Here is a 23,872-nt window from a genome sequence, read left to right as displayed (position 1 = left end):
CAGTTTGGCATTTCTTGGGTGCATGACTTGCAAGTAACCAGAATTACAGAAAGGAAATAGCATTTTTAGAATAAGAGATGCATAAAATATTACCATGAAGCAAAACAGAAGCAGCCAATGGCCTATCTCTAGGAGTGTAACCAAGTTACTGACAGGGTGGCAACGAGCCACTGCAATGCTGAAAGATGGGGAAAGTACAAAACTGTTAGACCTCTTGGTGCTTAAGGACATCTCTAGACTGCTGTTGTCCCAGAACACAAAAGGAGAGGACAGATCATGCTCCTTAATTATCACAAAATGCAAAGGACTGAGCTTAAAGATAAAAAAAAAAACCGCATACAAAGCAGTGATGTGTCACAATATACATTGAGAGACCTGTGTTCTAATCCTCATTGTAGCACAGTGCCCCATCCCGACTTGTGTGATAGAAATGCTAAAAGCATGCAGAAATCATGGAGGTTGTCACACCCGCTGACTGTCACCCATAAGACGGACTGGAGTAATGATCAATGTGCAAGGCAAGAACTATCTGGTAGAAAACGGAAGTCCGTGAAGAAAAGGGAAGTTTCTGGCTCATTTAATTCTATTGTTTATAAAACGTTTAATGGCTTATGTAGCTTAGTCTCAAGACGGCCGATACCACCATAACATGCATTAGGAATGACTTGAATACAGCACCAGTTCTCAAACAATTTTAAAATGTTGCAAATGTACAAATATGTCAATCACTATGTAATATAATGTCATAGCTTATACAGCAATTTTTCTGGGGGATCTCTATGGCATACTGTATACACTATACTGTAACACTTCTATCACCTCTCCCTGGCTATGGTGAGCAATGCATAAATATTCCATTAGATTTTATTATACTCTATCCTTTTCTTTCTTCAATATTATTCATTTTGTATGCATCCTTGTTGTTTTAGTGCATAACCATATGCGGTAATGAATTTACAATAAATTACTTTCCAGGCTTCTGCTGAAGCCAATTACCCTGCTTCTGAGAATGCATTAATATAATTATCTTAAAAACATAATAGCATACTGAAGCAGTAACCTGGAGAAGTGAACAGTGATTCTACATGTCTGTCCTTCCATTATATAAATGCTGAATATTATACGGCGAGTTGCTGTTGCTTGGCAACCGGACAGGTTGCGAGTCAGACTGTACCATGTTCACCCTCCATTGCCCCATATGTGACCGACCATTACAATTATATTTATAGTTGTCTATAAATAAAGCAAATGGTTTAATAATATACAAGGACGACTATATGAGCAGTGTAAAACATTGTACTCTAATAAATAACTGGTTTATTGGTGGGGGAACATTTAGATTTGCAGAAGCACAAATATTAATAAAACTGGAGAAAATTAACAGCTGCAGGAACTTCAGTGGTTCATTAATGAGGCTTATGAATACCCGGCCTAATCAGCCTGGTGACCCATTTTTGATATGCAACTAATAGGTTTAGAGAACGCCTAGGCTTGCTTATCCTCAGACAGGCCAATTACCAGATTGCTGTGTAACAGACACCAAAACAAGACTCTTATAAGCGATAATTAAAATGCTTTCTTTACAGCTACTGCATTATCACTTTAGTTTTGCTTCTCTTCTTTCAAACAGACATGATTTGGTTGATGCTCACATAGAATATGTTATTAGTAAAATAAACTTTCCCCCATTAAAATACCTAAAGACAAATTCTAGAGATAAATGTTTTACTTTAGTGTCTCAAACCACATTTTTCAGTCCAGTATTATTCTGCAGACTATGTGCATACACTGTTTTGCACAGAGTAGAGAGAACATTGCTTGCCATGTATTCAGCATTTTACCTGCCATACTAACCAGAACCAACCTCAACCTTGTTTTGGGTACAGCACAGGTACTTGGATGCATTTAACCTTAGACCCAGAAGAATGGTAAAAACTATAATATCTGTCACACCAAAGGACAGAAGACCAATAGATTCATTGTAAATTATAGGAAATGATTGTTGAAGTGGATGATTATAGTGCATCCCTCTTCCCTCCCCAACCACTACACATTATACTCTATATACTGTATATTACAGTCATTCTTTGTCACAATTGCCAAACATTTCACAGTAATAAAACACTTTTTGCCTATATTTGAGGTTTTACAGACCACATAGTATACAAACATTATACTGGATATTATATATTTGTAAAACACAAAAAAACTACACATTATCCTAAATATCAATCATGGAGAGTTGATGTGGAGTGTTGTGCAATGCGGGTGGTATGTACCATTCATAGGACCCAAGCATCTTAGTGTACCTCCTATGATGACCCACTGCCTAGCCAGTAATACATTGGTTAATGAGGGCATACCTCTTCCCTGTATAACCATTCCTGTGCATTGCCCTAATTTGCTAAGTGTACAAATAGAATCCTGCAGAATGCAGATTATGTTCTCTGACCAATCTTGTTATAACTAAAAACTTGGTTTACCACGGTAGCAGCAAGAAGTGCCCTAAGGGTCTATTTGTTTGTGTACAGCAGTAACACTCATTATGTATCGCAGCGATACATAATGCAGTACTGCTGCTATTTCCTATGCTAGAGCTGCTCTGGGAACACACCCCCCCCCACCTCACCTCCTACATGAACTGCTCTTACTTTTCACCAGCAACTGGCAAATGCAGAATGTGAAATGCATGTGGCATGGGGTCATGCAAAGCCTTTCTGGCTTTTCTGGACCCCCTAGGGACGGGTAGGCTTACCCCATCCTGATATGGTGTTCGTTTGAAGCAAAAAGCAAGTATTGGTAAATCACTGAAATCTCTATGGGGACTAGGGTAACTAACGAAAAGTAGGATAATGGAGGAGAAATCTCAGATTTCACCATTGTTAATCTCTTCATAAATACAGTGAAGTCCTGCGATACCCACAGCTCTTTTCTCTGGATGTTTTGGGCTATCGCAGTTTGTTAAATAGACCCTTAGTGCACCAGTTACATAAACTCTGTGGAATCAGACAACATTCTGTTGGCAGAAACAAATATGTAGCCTATCAATTCACTACAAATTAGTCACATGACTGAGACATAAGGGAGAGTGTTCTATCACTGGTCCCTAGTGAACGGATAGGCCATCTTAGCATGATGATTGGCTCAGCCCAGAAAACGTCTGCCTCCACTGTGCATAGGCAACAGTGTTTTGAATAAAACTCCACCTTCATTATCTGCTGTATTGAAATAGTGCTTTGGCATCAACAAAACAAACAACTTGCATCTACCAGGAATACTTAGTAGCTCCTGTTTTACCTGAAATTTGACACCCACATAATACATAACCTTTTGCAGGTTATAAATTCTGCTTTTATTTTATGTATTTTCACACAGTAGCCACAGAATAATCTTACAAATGCCAAGCTTAGGAGTGACCATAAGACATACATGACCAGTTTAGTAGGACAGTATGTAATACATGTGTGCTAGAGATGTACAATAGTTACTCCCTGGTGTGGGAACAATGCATCATAGTTTAGAAAAATGCATTGTTGAGATGGGATGCTTCTTTCCTTCAAATAGCTGCTGTAATGTAAATTAAACTGAAGGAAATAAGTGTTTTTTTTTACCCGTACTGTAGTGTCTATAAATAAGCAGTGGCCAGATTATGACACAGAACAATCCCTGTACATCCCTAACATCAAAGCCCTCACAGACAATTAAGGATTGGCGAGAGGTGCAGGAAGCTTGTTTAACCACTGGTCAGATGTTACAGCGCATATTGCAAGTAAGAGTTGCATTGTTTTAAAAACAAAGAGGTTGACATTCTATTGAAATAGAATAGTAATATAACAATAAATGGTAGAGCCAGCCACTCACCAGACCCACACGCTGAATAGAACTTGTCAGATGAAATTCATTTAGTGACTGTAAATTTTCAGACATTCCACAGAGGAACACATTTCATGAGAATACTCTAAATCCAAGTGGTGGTGTCCAGTGCTTCTGTGGCAGCCGTAACCAGATCATTGATCAGGAGACAGTGGCCATTAATCCTCTGATTTTGAAACTTTCTTTTCTCAAGTGATTTTATTGGAATCCCTGGATTAAGGCAGCATATCCCGGTTTTAAGAGCACCATTTATAAGAAACTATCTATTATATCATAAGATTTGCATTCCTGCCTTGCTACAGGGGCATTGTAGAACAATAATAGAACCCTTCCAACAAATTCACAATAAACTTTTGTTAAATAATGTTACGACACGGTTTAATTGGGAGGAGTCCAATATCTGTGTGTGTGTGTGTGTGTATATATATATATATATATATATATATATATATATATATATATATATATATATATATATATATATATATATATATATATATATATATATATATATATATATATCTATCTATCTGTGGCACACCATTGAAATAGCAAGTTATAACTTTTAAATGTCATCTTAAGAAAGTCTCTAGATTTGTTCCACTATGAAATAGCCTCCACTTTCTACTATAAACAAGTTATTAGTTTATGGACTTAGAAACATTCCAAACCGTGATCGTTATCTAATATGGTTCAGTCTGTAATTGCCAGAAACAGGTTAATCCAATCTAAGTGGATACACACAATTTATTACAGATCAGCTAGACTCGCACTCCAATGAACAGTTGTATGCTGTCCTATGTTCATCACTAAGTCCTTATAATAGTGATTTATTAATCACTAAGACGACCACACTAATACGTCCAGACTTCAAACACTGGACAAACGTGGAGGCCGCAGGCTGCATTGTTTTGTCTAGTTGTGAAGTCAGTACAAGTATGGGAAACCCGTTAAACATAAAGGTCATGGATAACATATGTGTACTTTGATTACAGACAGTGCAGTTCTCATAGTGATTACAAGTTTGAGAAATGTCCACACTGTGTTCACCTTCAGTGAGAAAGTCTGAACCCTTATGGGGATCTACAGCACAGACCTTTGTGAGAAATGCAATTTATTCCTTTTTGAATGTCATTTGGTAGTGTCCAGCACTTTGCTAATGGTGGAATATAGTTCAGTTTTACATGAAATTTCCAGAAGTTTGTTCTCCAGCCGTGTAAGTATTGTAAGCTATAGCTATGTGCTTGAAGATACTGCTGAACTTTAGGAGATCTAGACTTCCTCCATTACAACTGTAAACCCAATTACTAATGGACTGCCTGACTTTTGATAAAATGATGTATGCCTGTAGAATAGGCTTTATCAATCTGTGGCTCTCCAACTGTTATGGAACAAATTTCCAATGTGTCCTGAACCTATAACACTTGGACACCAAGGTTGTCTGAAACTCTACATGATGTGTAGCCCTTAGTTAAACTCTACTAATACTTCCACTCAATATAGAAATACCACAGAGCAACTACCACAGAAAGCTGTATAAGTGTGAATGTGAAGTGTTTAACGATTGTTCAATGTTTAGTCTGTAACGTTGATATTTTTACTTAAAACTATTTTGGAAACGTCTCCTCTATGGTTTTTACATTTTGATTGAAAGGACCACTCAACATAAAATTCTAATTTACTTTTTTACAAATGATACTTACAACATTCACAAATATATAATTAAAAGTTTATGACATATCTGGGAAAGGGTTGTGATACTGAAGAGTCCCTGTCTGCAAGTCTAAAAACAGAGCTGAGAGATACAACAAGCCTAAAATGGCCAATCACTCAATAGTGCCAAACAAAACAATCATATGTATTAGTTAAAAAGTACATTCTATTATTGTACGGAAATATTTGCCAATATATTTCCAAATATTAATACGTCTTTTCATACGAGATTAACTTTTTTATGTTTAGACGTTAAACTCTATTCTTATAGCCAGGTTTTGGTATTTACTCAATAAATTATTATGTTTTATTTTATTATTGTATAAATGAACTAATGTAAGAACTATACATGGAGCTTACCTGAATCCTCTTGATTTTGGGGATGTCACTTCTAAGAAGGTTTCCTATTATTACCTCTGCATTGCTGAGCATTGATGGATAGTTCACACAGCAGCAGCTTTAGGTGGTGATATAGGTTGCAAATTAAATATATCTCTAAGTGTCAAAACTCCAATTCCGTAAAAATACAGCTAAACAACATAACCATAAACAAAGCTTTTACCTCGCAGACGATAACATTCACATTTATAAGTAAACTTTAAAAGATTTCATTTAAACTGGTCCATTGTGTTTATCTAACCTCTATTAAATACTGTGCCCTTTACAGGTGACTACAGGAAAATGTGCATCATATAGAAGAAAAAAAAGAAAAAGTAGTGGTTAATATAATAAATTACATAGTTACATAGTTAGTAAGGGTGAAAAACAAAAAGACATTGGTCCATCAAGTCCAACCTTTCATAAACTCTAATTGCACTACAGTTTCTAATGAATGGCATTGCCAAACAATTTGCCTGGGGTACTCAGTTTCCAATATATCGCTACCGTTAATTAGCAGTTTCAGTTCACTCATTTACTATCTGGATAAAAGTAGAACACAAATTATCTTTTCTGCAGTGCAAAACGGTTAATATTCTGTAGAATTAGTCAGTAAAGTTAAGATTTTTAAAAAAAATAAAAACATAATATGCTTAAATAATATGCAATAAAAGACTTGAACATAAACATCTATAAAAATAAGAAAATAAAAACATAAAATGACATAAGGGAAGTGAAAGATATCAAGAAAATATTCATAGCCGTGGTTTCCACACAGGGGTGGTTTGTGTGTGCTGATAAAACACTCTGGCTATAGAGTATTGTGAAATCAGTAGCTTTGGTCACTGAGGTTCTGACAAGCGCATCCTAATAATCACCCTTTTACAGACTTACAGAATCTAATGTCCTTAATGGCCAATAGATCAGGAAATAATATGGCATTTTTACACGAGAACCTAGAGGTCACGCTACATGACACGCACATAGGTGCTTTAGCATTGAATACATTTGGTGCCTATCCAATTTGTCTCCTGATCTACATGTTGTGTCAACTAATTGTATGTTCTACAAACAGCAACCAAAGGCCTTTGATGTATCAATAGATGTTGGTGCAATTGGCACTACATACGCATACATACAACCGAATGTTACTAACATAACATATGTTGATTTTGACACTAACCAATCAAAATAATATTCTCTGGATTCCCCGGCTAATGATTAATAACCACATTTTCAGTTCCGGTATGGAATATCTGGTACACGTAACTACAGCACTGGCAGGATGTGTTAATAGCTTGAGCTAAAGCAAGATAATGGAGGTAAGGAGGAATGCTAGAAATAAAGGAAACGTATTTGGCTTCAATGTGGGTAAAGTTAAGTTTAAAACAAATGGCATCATAGCTCAGATCCTCCTAACAAACTGGTTTAGATCGCATATAAACCATCTGGCACGTTGCTTATTCAATCACCCCCATTGTTTGTAGTATACTATGGCTTAAATGCTTGGCATACGATTTTAACTGCAGCTTATCATAAGATATTAAGTTATTCCAAATTCCCACCTGTATTTCTACTTTCACATGTAACAAAGTCACTCCCAAAAGCTGTGTTTAACAAATTTTGCTGGTATTCTTCAGGTGCTATACATCCAAAGTTGGCTGGCCAGGTTCAATGTCTGATGAGAAAGAAGTCACTGACATTTTTGTCACATGCGGAAAATGTTGCGTTGTTGCCTTTTTACGTTAAGTGTAAACTTCCCTTAAGAGTTTTAGTGAAAATCGACATTCAATTTTTTTTCTTTTTTTAGCATGAAAGAAAACAATTCCCACACCTCAAAAGGAGCATTAATACTACAAAATATCAGCATGACAATCAAATTCAGTAAAGTAGTAAAAGTGCAAAAATATGTCACAAAAAGGGAGGAGTCCAGTTAAGAAATGACACCATTCTGAAATGAAGAAGCCATTTTGCCAAAGCCCACAGAGAATCCAAGTTCCATTTTTGTTGAGTCGTCATTTCACTCTGCTTTCTCCTCTAATTTGCTAGAGTTGCCGAAACATATACAAAACGAGAATAGAAATTCTGTACATTGCCCTTGTGTGTTTAGAACAGGAGGCTTTCATCTCTTAATTGTCTCCATAAAAAAGGATTTGATTGTAGCAAAGTTTATGTGCTGTACGTATTTCCATAATGAAGTCCTTTTACGTATGCAAGGAAACTTTATTAGAATAATTTTTTTGGTAGTTTACCACTAACAAAATTTAAAAATATGGTCCCGCTGGATTTGAATGGCTTAAATATACAAGAAAACGTTTAACATCTTTATCTGGACATACAGATATGGACTTCACTCACATGCGGGTCTCTCCTCTTGCACAATCCATGTTATATCCTACACACAGTGATAGTGCAGCTTGTCATCCATCATGGGATTCTCACCGCTGTTTTTCAAAAGACCTTCAAAGGTCTGAGCTTATCAAAGCATGTACCAGCAAACAGTATTAAATCATGCAATACTTATTGGTACCAGCTTGGAACCCAACATACCAGTAATAGAGGAAAGAGGGGCCTCAAATTCTTCTTTCACCGAGATTTGACCTGCCAGACAGTTCAAGATTTCTGCCGGTTGCTGCTGTGTGTTGGTCTGCAGCTGCCTCTTGAAGACACGTGGCATTTTGCTTTGGTGGATACAACAGGTGGATCCAGATTTAGAGAAGGACTAGAGCGTGATTTTTTAAGTCCATCCTCATCATTTTCTGCAGAGTCGAACAAACTGGTTTCAAATGCTTCCAAATCTTCTGTACCTGCCGTCAGTTTGGCTCTTAAGAGCATGGCGTAAGTGCCATAGCGGGATTTCTGTAACAAGGAAGAAAAATATACAATACATTTTTTTGTTCCATCATACAATATTACATTTGATTAGTGTATTTTCCACCACAACCTCATGTACCAAGGAATTCCACAGCTTAACCACCCTTATAGCAAGGGAATACTTCCTATGCTGAAACCTTCTTTCTTCCATTCACAACAGGTGACCTATTGTCCTCCATATAGTATGTTCCTTGGTATGAAAAGCTCATTAGAGAAATCCTTGTATGAACCTTGAGTAATTAGATTACCTCTAAGGTACCTTTTCCCAAAGTAAACAGACCTAGTTTTTATGACTTCTTTCTATAATTTAGCACTTTAATTTCCTTCATTAATGAGGCCTACCTCTGAACTCTCTCCATGTCTGCTTTCTTACAATGATTTGCCCAAAACTTTACCCCATATTCAAGTTGTGGTCTAACTAATGGCTTTTACAATGGCAATACTATGCCTGCATCCTATGCATTTATCTTTTTTTTATGCATTCCAGGACTTTGCAGCTGCTGACTGGCACATGGTTCTGCTACTCAGCTTTCTGTCAAGTAGACTTCTAAATCTGTGTCCATCTTAGCTTTGCCCAATTGTATTCTATTTAATGTATAAGTGGCATAGGTGTATCATTCTACATTTATCACACTAAATTAATCTGATATTTCATGGCCCAGTTTGCCATTTTGTCTAAATCATTCTGTACCAATTCACTATCCTGCTACAAATAACCTTAAACAGCTTAGTGTTATCAGCAAATATGGACACCTTAGTTTCTAGGCCATCTATAATATCCTTAATAAAAAAAAAGACTGAAAAGGAAGGGGCTCAATAACGATCTCTATTGGACATCACCAACAATTTTAGTGTAGTCTGAATGTGTTTGATTTATAACTATCCTTTGTCTTCTATGCTTCAACCAGTTCTCTGCTCATGTACATACTTTTTCCCGTAGACCTTAAACAGGCTGTTTTGTGGAACAGTATCAAACAATTTAGCACAATCCAAACTATATTACAATAATTGCATTACCAAGACCCAGCTTGAAACTTACCTCCTCATAAAAAAAATAATTACATATGGGCAAGACTGTTCATTCATAAAATCATATTGACACATTGGCTCCCTCACTTCTTATCCTCTGACATCCCCACCATCATCATGGGTGATTTCAACATTCCTATTGCTAATCCACGTTCCAATGCAGCTTCCAAACTACTTCCTCTAACATCTTGATCAATATGTAAAATGCTGTCGCATTTGTACATACCATGTGGCACCAAAATTACCTTTTATGCCTAGAAATTTTAGTGCCACCTGGTATGTACAAATGCGACAGCATATTACATATACATTTTTAATTCCAATTTGTCTTTATTTACGAGTTAACTGCAAGTTCAATGTTTCTCTAAGTTTACTACATTTTGACTTTCTTATATTCATAATTTTGTAGCTCCCTTACACAATGTTTAATTTAGTCTACAAAAATGCTACCATGTTTGTGATCACTTTTCCCTAAATGCCCACTCAGCTGTAAACATATATATATCTGTTTTATTAGATAGTACCAAGTATCATGGTCTTTTCGTCTACATTATCATCATTTTCATAGATATCATCCTTCACAAACAAGCTATATCCTTCCAAATTCACTGCCCATCATAATTTTCAATCAGTCATGTCTCAGATATACTCACTATTCCATAATTCTCTTTCAACATCATTAATTCTTGATCATGTATTACGTTTTAAAAACTCCTAGCACTACACCATACAACTGATATTTGTATTGTCACTTTCAATGCTACATACCTCCTTATTGCCTCTTCTAACCGCTCCTCCCACATTTTCCTTGACTAACATCTGTTTCTTGTATAAATAGTCTTACACTCTGCTTCTATCTTCACCTCTCTCCCATTTCCTAGTTTAAAATCTCAAGTCTTCTCCTCCAACACAGCTGCCCACTGCCCTTTGATGTGCAGCCCATCTCTACTGTAGAGTCTATAGTTGAAAGTGAAATCAGCCCAGTTCTCCAAATACACAGTCAACAAAAAACATTCCTTCTCCAACTTCTCAGCCACCTCCCGAAGCTGGAATCTTTCAAGTATAGCACATGGTATAGGTAGTATTTCAGAAAGCACCAAGGAGGTAAATGCTTTAAGTTTATGGACTAATTCACTAAAATTGTGTTTGAGAATCATTATCTACCTATCCATCTAACTTTTGTGACAACAAAGTCCTCCCCATACCCTCCAACAATTGACCCAATCCACAATATGCCAAATTTGAGAATCTGGGACATAAACTGTTCAGCATTAATGTTCCTAGCAACAGATTAGTAGATTACCCTACATTTCCTCCTAATAAATGAATCCCAAATAATAAAACTTGTCTGGCCTTCACTACATTTCTGATTCCCTCTTTTCCTGGAGCAGTCATTCCCCTAATTGCTGCTGCATCAATGCTACTCCTGAACAGACATCCCCAGTAAGAGTCAACTTAACATATTTATTGTGATGTGCTATCCTTGATGACACTCTTCCATCTACCCCATTCTTCTAACTGTGACCTCAAGACCCTGCTCTCCCATGCCTCTACTCCCTACTACTCTGGCCCTATCTGATGTCTAATACAAAAGTGGAAGCTGCTCAAATCAATTTATAGGCCATAACAGGTGCTTGAAAGGGTGGGGTTATCCTGCAAGGAACATACACACAACATTTTTTCCCCCAGCACACTGCTATAGCCAGCAACAGATCTGCCATTTCTACTGTAGATAAAAATGCAAAAGTCTTTGTTGCACACATTTGCAAATGTATGTTTAAGCCATCCGCCACGCCAAGACCCTGCTCTCCCATGCCTCTACTCCCTACTACTCTGGCCCTATCCGATGTCTACTCAGTGTGTGCTACAGAGTATTAATATAATAGTGTTAGAGACTACTTACAACTACAAAGTAATATTTAAAAATAAATCATAACCTTTTACAGAAAGTTACCATAAAAAAATATAAGTGTAAAGATATAACTTACTTGCTTACTTATTCCTTTTATTAAGCACCTACCAGAACAATCGCAATTTTCCAACAGTTTCCAGGAAAATGAACAACCTTGCACAGCCCAGAAACCTTACTTGGCTTTGCACTTAATATCTAGCCTCAGTCCTAAACCTACCTTGGCACAGTAAATGCAGCAAATCTTGTACAGTAACCTACTGATATACCTATTTCAATCTAAACACACTAAGAGGTCTATTTATCAAGTAGTGAAGAACCAAAATCAGAAAGTTCTCTGGCATAATTATTGGCACTTACTGCTGGCCCCATAGACCTCTATGGGGACAGCAGTATTAGGCAATTTATTAAGCTGTGAAAAGCAAAGCTTTTAGCAGCAAAGTAACGTCACCCCAGAATGGTGTTACTGGTCCTTTTCAATGGGATCCAGCTGAAGCTACTCCAGCTCCGTCAGATCCCATCTGGATGAAAGAGATATGTGCATAGTGCTTTCTCCATATATCGACAGTGTTAGGCTGACAGTGAACAGAAAACATCTTTGTGGAGGAGGGGGGTCTTCACTGGGGCCCCCAGAACATCCCAGCATGGTAAACTGCAGTGGAACTGTATTATGTATCGTTGCAATTGGTACCACTGTTGAAAAATAAATAGACTCCTAACAAGTGTCATTTAAAAAAAATACTGGTGTCCTATGGAAACAACAGAAGTCCTAACATCACCAGAAGACTGTAATATGAGACTATGCAATAGCCCTTATGTCCCAAGTACAATAAACTTAATGTAACTACACATGACAATTGTGAGGTACACACTATCACATTTCTTTTACAAAATATACAAAGTTTCTATTACTATTACGTACTTGCCTTATTGCAGAAGTGGATTCAACATCCTTTGAGACAGTGTTTTTCAAGAGAATATGTGTTGTAAACAGAATTGCCATAGGTCCCCTCAATTTATATGCAGGTTGTTGGTATGAATGAAAAATGCAGAAAAGGATCTTTCCTTACATTCCCAGTTAAAACAATAAATGCACAAAATTTGATTTGTCAGAGAAGCTTGAAGGTGCCAGTGTGAGTGGCAGATCAGCACAGGAACATCACCAAACTGTTTCCCTCACCAGTGTATCTATAGTGCATGGGAAGCAATTCCTGAACTGATCAGCCACTTGCACAGGGAGGACAAGAAGAAACAGATCTAGAATGGAGAAGAAGGGAGACAGGTAAGAGAGACAGGGTGGGAGAATCACAGAGATGGGAGGAATTAAAGGAGAAAATGGAAAGCTGGAAAATTACAATTACACTGGCCCCTCTTTCCTGACACTCTGGTAACCTGTGCGCTGTCCCCTTACACACCGTTCAAACGAAAATATAGTTACATCTACCTATGATTCACATTGAGAGAGACGGATTCACATTGAGAGAGACTGAGGAGGTTAAACGCCTAGGGAGAGTTGTTGTTATCTTGATTGGTCTCAGTTTGATAAGTAGAAAAAAACAGTTATGTGTGTGTAGGATTCACTTTGCATACAGTGGATATAAAAAGTCTACACTCCCTGACTGAACTCTGAACAAGTATCTCTCTCTCCCTTTCACCCTACACTACCACAATGAAAACCCAATGAAACAGGCAAGGAACAGACAGGCAAGTAAGGGATCGGGGTTAATGCATAGGAATAATACAGATGGCTATGCTACATAGGACACATGTAAATGCAACACTGAATACATGGGACATGTGACATAGGACACATAAGAAAAACAAATAATTGGAAACATGCAGCCAAAGGAAAGCGAAGTAGGAAAAGCAGATGTAAAGGGGAAAGATAGGAAAGGAAGAAAAGCAGTAACGAAGGAAGGATGCAAACAGGAGCCAAATAAGAGTTTGTTAGGTGCTTTCACTTCCTTTATTAATCAGACACAGAAATCCAGCAATGGGATGTTGGCATCTGTGAAATATATTATCTATCCATCTATATGATAGTTAGATATAAAGATATAGATGGGGTCAATTTATCAATATATGGAAGGTGTGTAAGTGTCTTTAAAAAGCTGAAACCAGTTACAGCAAATTGTCAGCCTTTTTGGGAAATCAACTCACATTGATAAGCTGTCCATCTTCCAAGCCAATTTCCCTTGGCCAGAAAAGGCAATTCACGTAAGTGCTACTCTGAATGTAACCCCTTTTATTTTTAAACTGTTTTGCTTGTTATGTCAAGCTATTAATTGTTTTATTCATTATTTTTTTTATATCTGTATGTACTTTTGTATATTAAATCTATAAATTAATATGTTGCGTCCTTGATACTCTAACAAATCCATTAGCCTGTTAAGAAGATTATAGATCAACCAAGTTAACCATTTGAATGCCAGTGCATGATTTGTTGATACATTTGATTAACAAGATGTGTGTGCTTACATTTGCGTAACAGTCTGGAGGTGTGAAGAGTTAACCCTTTGCTTGCTGGTGTGGGTCTTGCTAGTCTGTGAATAGCTAGAAGCCTTGTGTGCCAGTGTGGGATAGTATATTGGGGTCCTATTGCCCATATTCAATAGGTGTTGGCAAACCTGAAGTGTGTGAGGTGTGAGTGCTGTGTGATGGGTAAAGAGAGACTGTGTGCTGGAATCGTGTGACCTCATATAGCCAACACCCCAAAGTCACGGCAGCTGGGAGCGTGTTCATGACACCCTCCCTTTCCACATTGCGTCTAAGACAGTGCTCAAAGTGGGGAGGTAAATACCAGCACTTCTTCGCCTCACTCCATTAGAGGATTCTCACATGCACTACAAGCATGCAAGCATAACAAGCACCACTGCAATCGGGTCTTCTGGGGGAAGGGGTGGAGCAGTCAGAATCATATGACAATTACCCTGACCTTATTGGGACCTTCAGGATTTGGTACATGAGCCAGTGACATCAACGCTAGAGCAAACCAGCACAGGAAAATGAGACTCCATAGAGCACACCAGGTAGGAGGAGGGGTCTACTCCTCTGATCTCCGGACAACATTTCCTGTTGCAGACCAGTCAAGCACACCCCACACTAGGAGCCACTGACTTTACAGTAAGTGGATAGCATTGATTCAGCAGAACATGCCATCTTTGTAGCAACCTTCACAGCTTGGAACGCTGTTTTTTTTCTTTGTATTTGCCTGACCCAAAAAAGATAGATTTGCCCAGATATGGACATTTACCTGCCTCAGAGTAATAAAAGTAAACAAGTTTAAGTAGTCCCTACTGAAGCCTCTGTGGGGCACATTCAGGAGCAGTGTTCAGCCTTAATTAAGTGACTTTTCATCTTCAGTGAACCAAACATGTATATTACCAGTTGGCAAACTAGCCACATTTTCGTTGGCAAAAAAACAGAACTTCTATATGTCTTTGAGGGGATTCACCCTGTCAGATGCCAACATAGTACTACTATTAGACATCTTGAAGCAGTTCTATATTTTTCACTGTGACCTTATCTCCACAAATAAAACAGAAGAGAAGGAGGTGGACACAGGAGAGGTGGAGGATACAAGGCAGTTAAACTGGCGTCATTCAGTATGTTTCATATTATCCTATATAGTTTTAAAAAGCTTATAAAATTTCATTGACACTCTCAGAATCTCTAAAGCTTCTAGGCGGCTCACGACCACTCCCTTTAAATTTTCATACCGGCACCATAAATTTCCACTTCGCCCACTGGTCTAAGATAACCTGAAAACTTCAAAAGAAACAAAAATACAACATATTTACCTCGAATTCCAGGTAGTCTTCCTTCTGCTTAAATTCATCAACTTCTTTTCCTTTCACCTTTTTATCCGGAGGAGATGTGCGGTGTTCTATTAAGCTTGATGACATGCTCTTGAACTTAGATTCATGTGTTTTCACCTGTTCCTCCTAAATATCAAAATACATCTGTTAATTAAGCTATTAAAAAAAATAAGGACAACATTTTCATTACCACATATCAACACTGTCTTCATTTCACTCTTCAATGGTATTGGTTGTAAACTACTCTATTTTTTTACAAAAATATTACAATAAAAAAAGCCCTCTACATTCATATCAATGATAACTAGGGATACACAAGAAAGGGAACAGCAGAGGTTTATAGATAATAATCTGAGAGAAAGTCAGATGCTCTGATTGTGAGCCCGAAGACTACGGAGATTGTCCAATAACAAGTCGTAAAGACTAATGATGTGCTATAACCCAATCAATCATATACCTGCTTTTAGCAGTTGAGTAGTTAGAAATGAATAAGGGGCCCTGACTTGCCACAGCTCCTGTGCAGCACCTTGAATTCTAGAGGGTAAATGTGAGGAAGAGGATGACTACTGGGGTAAGCTAACCAAAAAGGAAATAGCTTAATCTTTAAATAATCACCAAATCAGACAGCACAGGCATGATCCAAGAAGGTTCTTGTTACAATGCCTACTCCATGTCTCCCAGTGGCAACCTAAACCCAAATTGCAGTTAGCTGCTCAGAAAACTCTGGAGAGTTGGATTAGGACTGAGACAAAGACATACTGAAAGTCGTTTCTGACAAACGTTGACCTGTTTCGACGCGCCCACTGGAGTCTTTCTCAAGGTGTCCTTTCTCAAGGTGTCCTTGAGAAAGACTCCAGTTGGCGGGTCGAAACGAGTCGGTAGTATACGGCCATTACAAGCAAACAACACTGCTACAATCGAAGTGAGTAGTTCAGAGAGAGTATCCCGGATTAAGTCATCTTTTTCATGCTGAACACTACATGAAGCTCTGGTAGGAGTATAATAGCTTTTTTCTTTATGGATTGCAAAACATATGATGAAATGGGAAGCGATCCATATGCTAAGTGTTTTTAATACTTTATGTTCTGAATAAAGTGTTGGATTTTATAAGAAGGTATCACCCAAGATGGTCCTTATATGTTTTTTTACATGTACTGAATTCTGGACTATATATCGATATGTTCTATGGGACTACATCAGGTGATCAAACTGATTCAAAGCCATTCTGTGAGCTAATTAAAGTAAGCGCTATTTCAAAGGGTTTTTTTCCCCTGTCCATCATCATTTTTTGCACGTGGTGGTAATGATAATATTCTATATTCACTTATAAAGAAAGAAGATATATATATATATATATATATATATAGGGTTTTTCGATTTCATTGGATGTACTAAACTATATTATTTTCTCGTTTTTTCTCCATGATTTACGGAGTTACTCCAGTGTTGACGGATTAAAAGAGACCTTCTATTTAAAAAGAACAGAGACTATATCTAAAACGAATAAAGAAAATGAGTTGCATAATTAAAAAGAGTTATAAGAACGGACTATATTTGAATGAAATAACTTTTAGTACTGTATATTATATATTCTTATGTGTCTTTGTGCCTGTGGTGAACTAATATTTTTCTGTTTTCCGGTTATTATTTGAGAGAAGTGGCACCTTGTTGTTTTACTGTAGCTCCACTGCATAGGAAGCGCTGATCAAGGAGAAATTTTCCTTTTTGTTTTTTTTTTTGTTAATTTTCCCAATTGCATACCGATGTCATGTAGTGTAGGTACCACCAAAAAATATTCAGTTACACAGCTTTCTCAAAGCCAGTACACCTCTTGTCCCCTCTAGTGAATATCTTCAAAATATTATTTGGAGCAACTGAATACAGTGAAATTGACAATGCTGACACCCAAAGATCAAGGCCAATTAAGGTCCAGATGTGTTATTAGCAGGTTCATTATTTTAAGATTAATATAGTCAATCCAGATATCTCCAGGAAAGCACACTGCTCCCATTGCTAGATGTCCTGAGAACAAATGGGGCATCATGTCATTGGGGTACCCTTTCCAGCAAAATGTTACTGGAAATTGTCTGTCCTACGATCATCTGGTGACCTTCTCTGTTCTCCACGGTGGATCCTGTCACAATCGGGCACTGGCCAGAGACACGATAGCAGTTCACCTCAGCAGGAATGACAAAGAGTTAATAAGCTATGAATTACAGTTCAACTGCTACAGAGATGACCAATGCTGCACCCCTCACTCATCATAAACTGTGTGTAAAGCACATGCTGACCTTCACAGATTTTCAATTGAAAAGCTTAGTGCCCTTGTGTGAGAACTAGCTCTAGCACAGCTTTAAGAGCTTTTAGACATAATATACATACACGCAAAACTGTAACCCAAAATCCACACATGAATGTAAGCACTTTACTCTTACAGAGTCTGTAATGGTTGATATTGCAAAGTAGGTTCTTTGCAACACTGGGTTGTCTGAAGTCTTTTTCTGATTGCCTAATGCGCTGACTTGAACATTCAAATATAACTAGGCCCCTTGAGGCCGTATTAAAGGAACTTTTTCTGTTTATTTACTCCCAGTGGTCCTGTTAAACCTACAACTGCCTACCGGAGTGGTACCTTTGAGACAACTCCAGTTTAGACACGGTTTCACTCGATATCATCTTTTGAAGTTTACCTCACAATACATTTAGAGCGTATGTGACAAGGATAACATTAGTAATGACCTTAAGGTCTTCCTTGCCAGCAATTATTCTTGAACACTCATACAAACGTAGTTTGTTTTGTTATCGTTAACAAACTAGGTTGTTCTGGATTGTAAATACCTAGGTAATGTTGTTCAACTTTGCAGCTATATTTACGTGTGTGTGTGTATATATATATATATATATGTGTTTGTGTGCATGTATGTATATGCGTGTATGTATGTGTGTATGTGTGTGTGTGTATATATATATATATATATATATATATATATATATACACACACACATACATACACGCATATACATACATGCACACAAACACATATATCCCATAGATTGTAAGCTTGCGAGCAGGGTTCTCTTACCTCTCTGTCTGTATGTATTACCCAGTATTGTCTTATTAATGTTTGTTTCCAATTGTAAAGCGCTACGGAATTTGCTGGCGCTATATAAATAAATGATGACAGAGACTAAGGTCAATTTTATAGCAGCCAATTAACCTACTAGTATGTTTTTGACATGTGGGAAGAAACCCACGCAAACACAGGGGAGAACATACAAACTCCACACAGCTAAGGCCATGATCGGGAATCAAACTCATGACCCCAGTGCTGCGAGACAGAAGTGCTAGCTACTAAGACACCATGTTGCCCAATTTGTAATACAAATTAAAGGACATTCTGCCTGTCCAAACAATATCCTTGTTACACGTATCTTACATACAATGCACAACTAGATCAGACAATGAGACGATTTTTACATGGGCTTACGTATTACTAAGTCATTTCCAATTCTATTATGGAATGGAACAAGTTACTGGAGCTCTCTTTGGAACATGCCAGTTTTGTTTATTTGTTTCATTTAACCCTTTTCCCCATTCTACCCATAGTTTGTTTAAGACAATGGCTTCACTGACCATGATTCTTGATTGAGAAAGGACAGAATGTCCCAAGTAATGTGCTAGATGCACAAACTGCCCATCCTGGAAACAAGTTAAATTAAATAAACATATTCACTGTCATACCTTAATAATATGACACATGTACTAAGGTTAGACTAGTAGCAATTTTACATTTAAAGAAACAATACGTCGTGAAGAAGGAACATTCTAGATTTTAAATGGATACATTCACTAAATGATATATAGCTTTGCCAATGCCTAGGCTTAGAAAGGTCTGGTAGAGTATAGTTATTCTTAGTGGTGACTTTAATCCTTTCCTAGCTCTTCTTTGTCTACCCTATCTCATGCCGCCAGCCATATAGTAACTTTAAAAGATCTTTCAACTAGGGAATGTATGGGAAATTCAACATCATAATACTAGAGAGAGGATTGACTATTTAATTCAGCACAAACACCTAACTCTGGTCACCAAGACTTCAATAAGCCATATAACTATTTTGGACAATTGTCCAGTCTCAACCTGGTGGCCCTTGACATATCCACAAAACCTTGATTCTGGCCAGTGTAATCAACTTTTCTTCAGACCTGGGTATGAAAAATGCAGTGTCCTAGGAAATAACACCATACTTTGCAAACACGCTTCCACCGACATCTGTGCACCTATCATATGGGAAGCCCATATATGCAATACTATGTCTGGCACTATGTACCAGATTAGACAATAAGAGACCCCACAACAACACAGAAACAGAAAAGAGCATAGACATATTTGTGCTGTGCTGGTCTTCCTTCCCTTCACAGAGGATGCAGATGAATTAGACACTCCACTAACTGCACAAGAATTAGCACAGGCTTTTCTCCCAGATGCCTTCCAGTAAATGTCCAGGTCTGCATTGTTTCTGGCTCACATATTATAAATGATCTCAAGATTTTCTTGCACCACACTTCATGAGTGCCTTTAACAAGATCAATGATGATCAATAATTTACCTCTCTAAGCGTCAGTGGCCAATATATCTACTACGCAAAAAGGACAAAGACCCCAAATCATGTCTAAACTATATCCCAATAAACTTACTAACTATTGACCGAAAATTATTTGCGGAGACACAAGTTAATAGAATAAAAGAATACATCCCAGGAGTCATTTCGTGAAGACATGGATAATATAAAAAAGTGTGGCGATAATCATTCACTATGTCAGGTGACATAGACCAGATCTCCTGTTGGCCAACAGATGCAGAAGAGGCTTTGATAGCTGTTTCTCAAGTCCAGTCTCTCTAGTCTGGGTCTAATGGCTAACATGATTAATTCAGTGGGCTGGAATTTTTTTGTGGGGATTTATTTTCCCGATTTGGACTATATCGGATCAAGAAAAAAGACAAGACTATTTTATTTCCAATTTGGATTATGACAGATCAAGAAGCAAAGACGGTTATATTTCATATTTAATAAAGTGGTGGAAAATGGTTTTGGGGAGTCTGTTATTTAATTTAACTTTAGGTTAAAATTGCTTGAGTGTGCTTATTGTAACATTTTTGGTATAATACGCATGGTTCTTAGGACCCCGGGCCTCTGGTGTGTAAAAGCTGCCTCTCCAGGGGTACTACTCTTGCGCATTCCCCCGGTCTTGACACATTGCCCACTCTTTATTACACAGTGCACTGTGTGTAGTAGGTGCTTTGTCTCATTAAACGCTGGCATCAGACTGAATCTCCGCCTGCTCTGAGCTGGTGCAAAAATCCTCTCTCAGTCTCATCTAAAGTTTATTCACAAATTGCATATGGGCTGGTAAACACCCCCGTGCTGATTAACTAATAATAATAATGATAATAATAATGCTTGAGCAATCTTTTTACCGATTACTCTCTACAGCCCCATAATACTAGAACCTCTCTATATCTATACATGATATGACTGACTGCCATTTTTCTATCAGATGTGTGTTAAGAAGACAATTATCCTCACAATGCTACCAATACATTGACCATAAGTATTTGCATACACTTATTTATGATTTTAATACAAATGCTGACTTTCTTTACATGCAAACTGTATACACTAGATGAGTAGAAAAAATAATACATGCTGTTTAAAATATTCACATAACCAAAAAATAATAGGTCAAGAAGCACTAATACCTGGGACAGGCGGGTAATGGCACTTGGAAGAAGAGGTCGACTAAATTTCTTATGAGATCCAATTGCAGCTGGGAATGGAGGAGCAGAAAACATGGCTGCGACCACATTGATGCGGGTGATCCATGAATGCATCTGCTCTGTATTCCTGGAAAAAAAGAAAATTCATTCTACCAACGGAACTCATCATACACTAATACTACCCCTCCCAACTGAATCTACTTTCATATACTAACAGTGTTTTCTGATGCCTCTATTATAGTCATGATTACAGTGAGAATTCCACTATATTTTCATTGTAATATCAGAAACATCCAATACAACACACACATACATGCATGAATAATATGCATTTGGCTGCTATGATATTTATCTACAAATCTATATATGAAACATGGGTGGCAACCCCATTCATTCATTACCCAGCTCTAACGCAGAGGAGAGGTGTCTGCACCTTCCAGTGCTAACACCTGTGTGCTGAGTGCACACAGGACTGGAGGGTCTCAAGATGAACAGACATCACGGCCATCCTCCGGACACCCTCCTCTGCATTATAATAAAGCATGTATTGTGATGCCAGTAGTCAAGGGGCGCTTTGCTGTTGGTTTTAGCATCTGTAATAAACTCATATATACGCTGCACTGTCAGAACTGTGATATTATAAAGCCAGAAAGCTATGTATTCCCTGTGGGACGTGGAACACCCCATGACGCCCCCCCACCAAGATGTGACCATGTTCCTTATAGGTCGGCGTGGCACCAGCAAACTGTCCTGATTTACACATTTACAAAGGTGGATGGTATACAAAGGGTCTACGGGGCATAATAAATTAATTCGAGTCCGTTCCAGAAACACGTCACGTTACTGCAATATCGCAGACTTTCCTTCGCTCCCCCCATAGGGTTGCAAAGGTAAATCCGCGATGTTGCGCTACCATAAAATAAAAAAAAGCGTAGCCGCTAATTGAATCAATTCTGGCCCTATATGTCTTATTGCCTGCAGCACCAAAACATTAGTAGCAATTCACAGTGCAAATAGCCTAGTGTTAGAAAAATCAGTTTGTCAGTGTATCTTGATAAGGCACTGGACAGGTGTGAAACATTTGTAGAGTTTCTGGTTGACTTTTAATGGATTCAAATTAAATGTATATATTTAGTGAAATACAGGTTAGTCCTTGAGCAATTTCATTTTGGAAAGGTAAACAAAGAGTTCAAGTCTTCAAACAATAAATTGTGCTGGAATAAAACGTCAGTATGAAAAAACATTCCTTTTTAACATTTAAAAAAATGAACCTATGGTTAAATGGATGGCAGCAGTTACTGCAGTTTTGGGGAGAGCACAGTCATTTGTCAATGAGCAGTATATTGGGAACATGCATCTAAAGAACTGAACAGACATTCATTACAAGTGTTATTAGGACTCACTGAGCTTGAAAGAGGAATACTCTCCAGTCTGCTGTTCGTAGGTAGAAGACATTTGGCCTTTTGTTATAGTCGGACGCTCTAGTAGCCAAAGAATGATGTATGCTGATTGCATTTTTCAAGTCTTCTTCAGAAATAGGCTTTCCTGGTTTATATTCCTCCTAAAATATAGACAGCATGAATATTACTGTACCCAACTGTCAAAGGCCCACAGAAAATATATATGCCATGCTATGTCAGATTTATGTCTGGAATCTGCTCACTGAGCTGATAATTTATCTTAGTTTGAAAGTTAAGGTCGCAATGATACCGGGAACAACTCATTTGCTAACATGCAGGGCCAAGTTTGTCATAGATTGTGGGCAGGAAGGGAAAAACGGAGTGACCTTAGGACGGGGAAATGAGAGTACCAACATTTTGAACAGCAAATGGAGGGCTTTCATCAAGCCCACTTAGGGGTAGATATACCATATGGAGATGCTGAACTTGACCATCTAGGAATTTGGTAATATATTAATATTTAGAATCTTAATTTGCAAGTTTCCACAATCTCTTGCTCCCTGCCTTTAATAAGTGCCGCATGATGCAGTGAATATTTCAGTTTACGTTGTGAAAATATACTAAACATCCCATAAGTGTATGTCTATAGGGCAATACTTTTATACCGTTGTATCTCACAAAAGGCCAAGTACACTAAAATCAGTTATTCAAAAGTGTATTGCAAAGGACTTTTATCATAATTTGAACCGCCATTTATGATATACTGTACTTCAATGGCTCTTTCTGCTTAGGACCTTATAATGACAGTCAAATACAAGGTAAGTAGCAAAATTAATGTCTTATTCACTATATTCTCGTTTAGAGACAAGAGTATATGTTACATGTTGAGTTCAGTATGTCACAATAATGACCACCCACATTTGTGGAGACTCCACTACAAGTAACTCAATCCTAGCAAGAACTCCACAACACATTTGTTAATGGTAGTTTTGCCTTAAGGAATGCTGCATTGCAGAGACCACTAATTACCTTTTGAAGATACAGAATCATCCCTTTCAATATTCCATGGAACGTTTTCCAGCCCCTCTTTCCTCTAGGAGC

At 37.7% G+C, this 23,872-nt stretch overlaps 1 protein-coding gene across 3 annotated transcripts in view; it reads right to left on the bottom strand.

The window, feature by feature from the left end:
- Positions 1 to 7,795: 7,795 nt before the first annotated feature.
- Positions 7,796 to 23,872, bottom strand: part of PSD (pleckstrin and Sec7 domain containing) — a 228,879-nt gene continuing 212,802 nt past the window's right edge. For all 3 annotated transcript variants that reach the window (XM_075216624.1, XM_075216623.1, XM_075216625.1), the window contains 5 exons: positions 23,801 to 23,871; positions 22,775 to 22,932; positions 21,354 to 21,498; positions 15,577 to 15,720; positions 7,796 to 8,823 (listed from right to left, as the gene is read on the bottom strand). In XM_075216624.1, coding sequence (XP_075072725.1) covers positions 8,578 to 8,823; positions 15,577 to 15,720; positions 21,354 to 21,498; positions 22,775 to 22,932; positions 23,801 to 23,871 — 764 coding nt within the window. In that variant the 3' untranslated portion in view covers positions 7,796 to 8,577. The remainder of the gene's footprint in view (positions 8,824 to 15,576; positions 15,721 to 21,353; positions 21,499 to 22,774; positions 22,933 to 23,800; position 23,872) is intronic.

This window comes from Mixophyes fleayi, chromosome 6 (genome assembly GCF_038048845.1).
Source record: "Mixophyes fleayi isolate aMixFle1 chromosome 6, aMixFle1.hap1, whole genome shotgun sequence".
Classification (NCBI taxonomy): domain Eukaryota; kingdom Metazoa; phylum Chordata; class Amphibia; order Anura; family Limnodynastidae; genus Mixophyes; species Mixophyes fleayi.
This window is presented reverse-complemented; position numbering and strand designations above follow the sequence as displayed.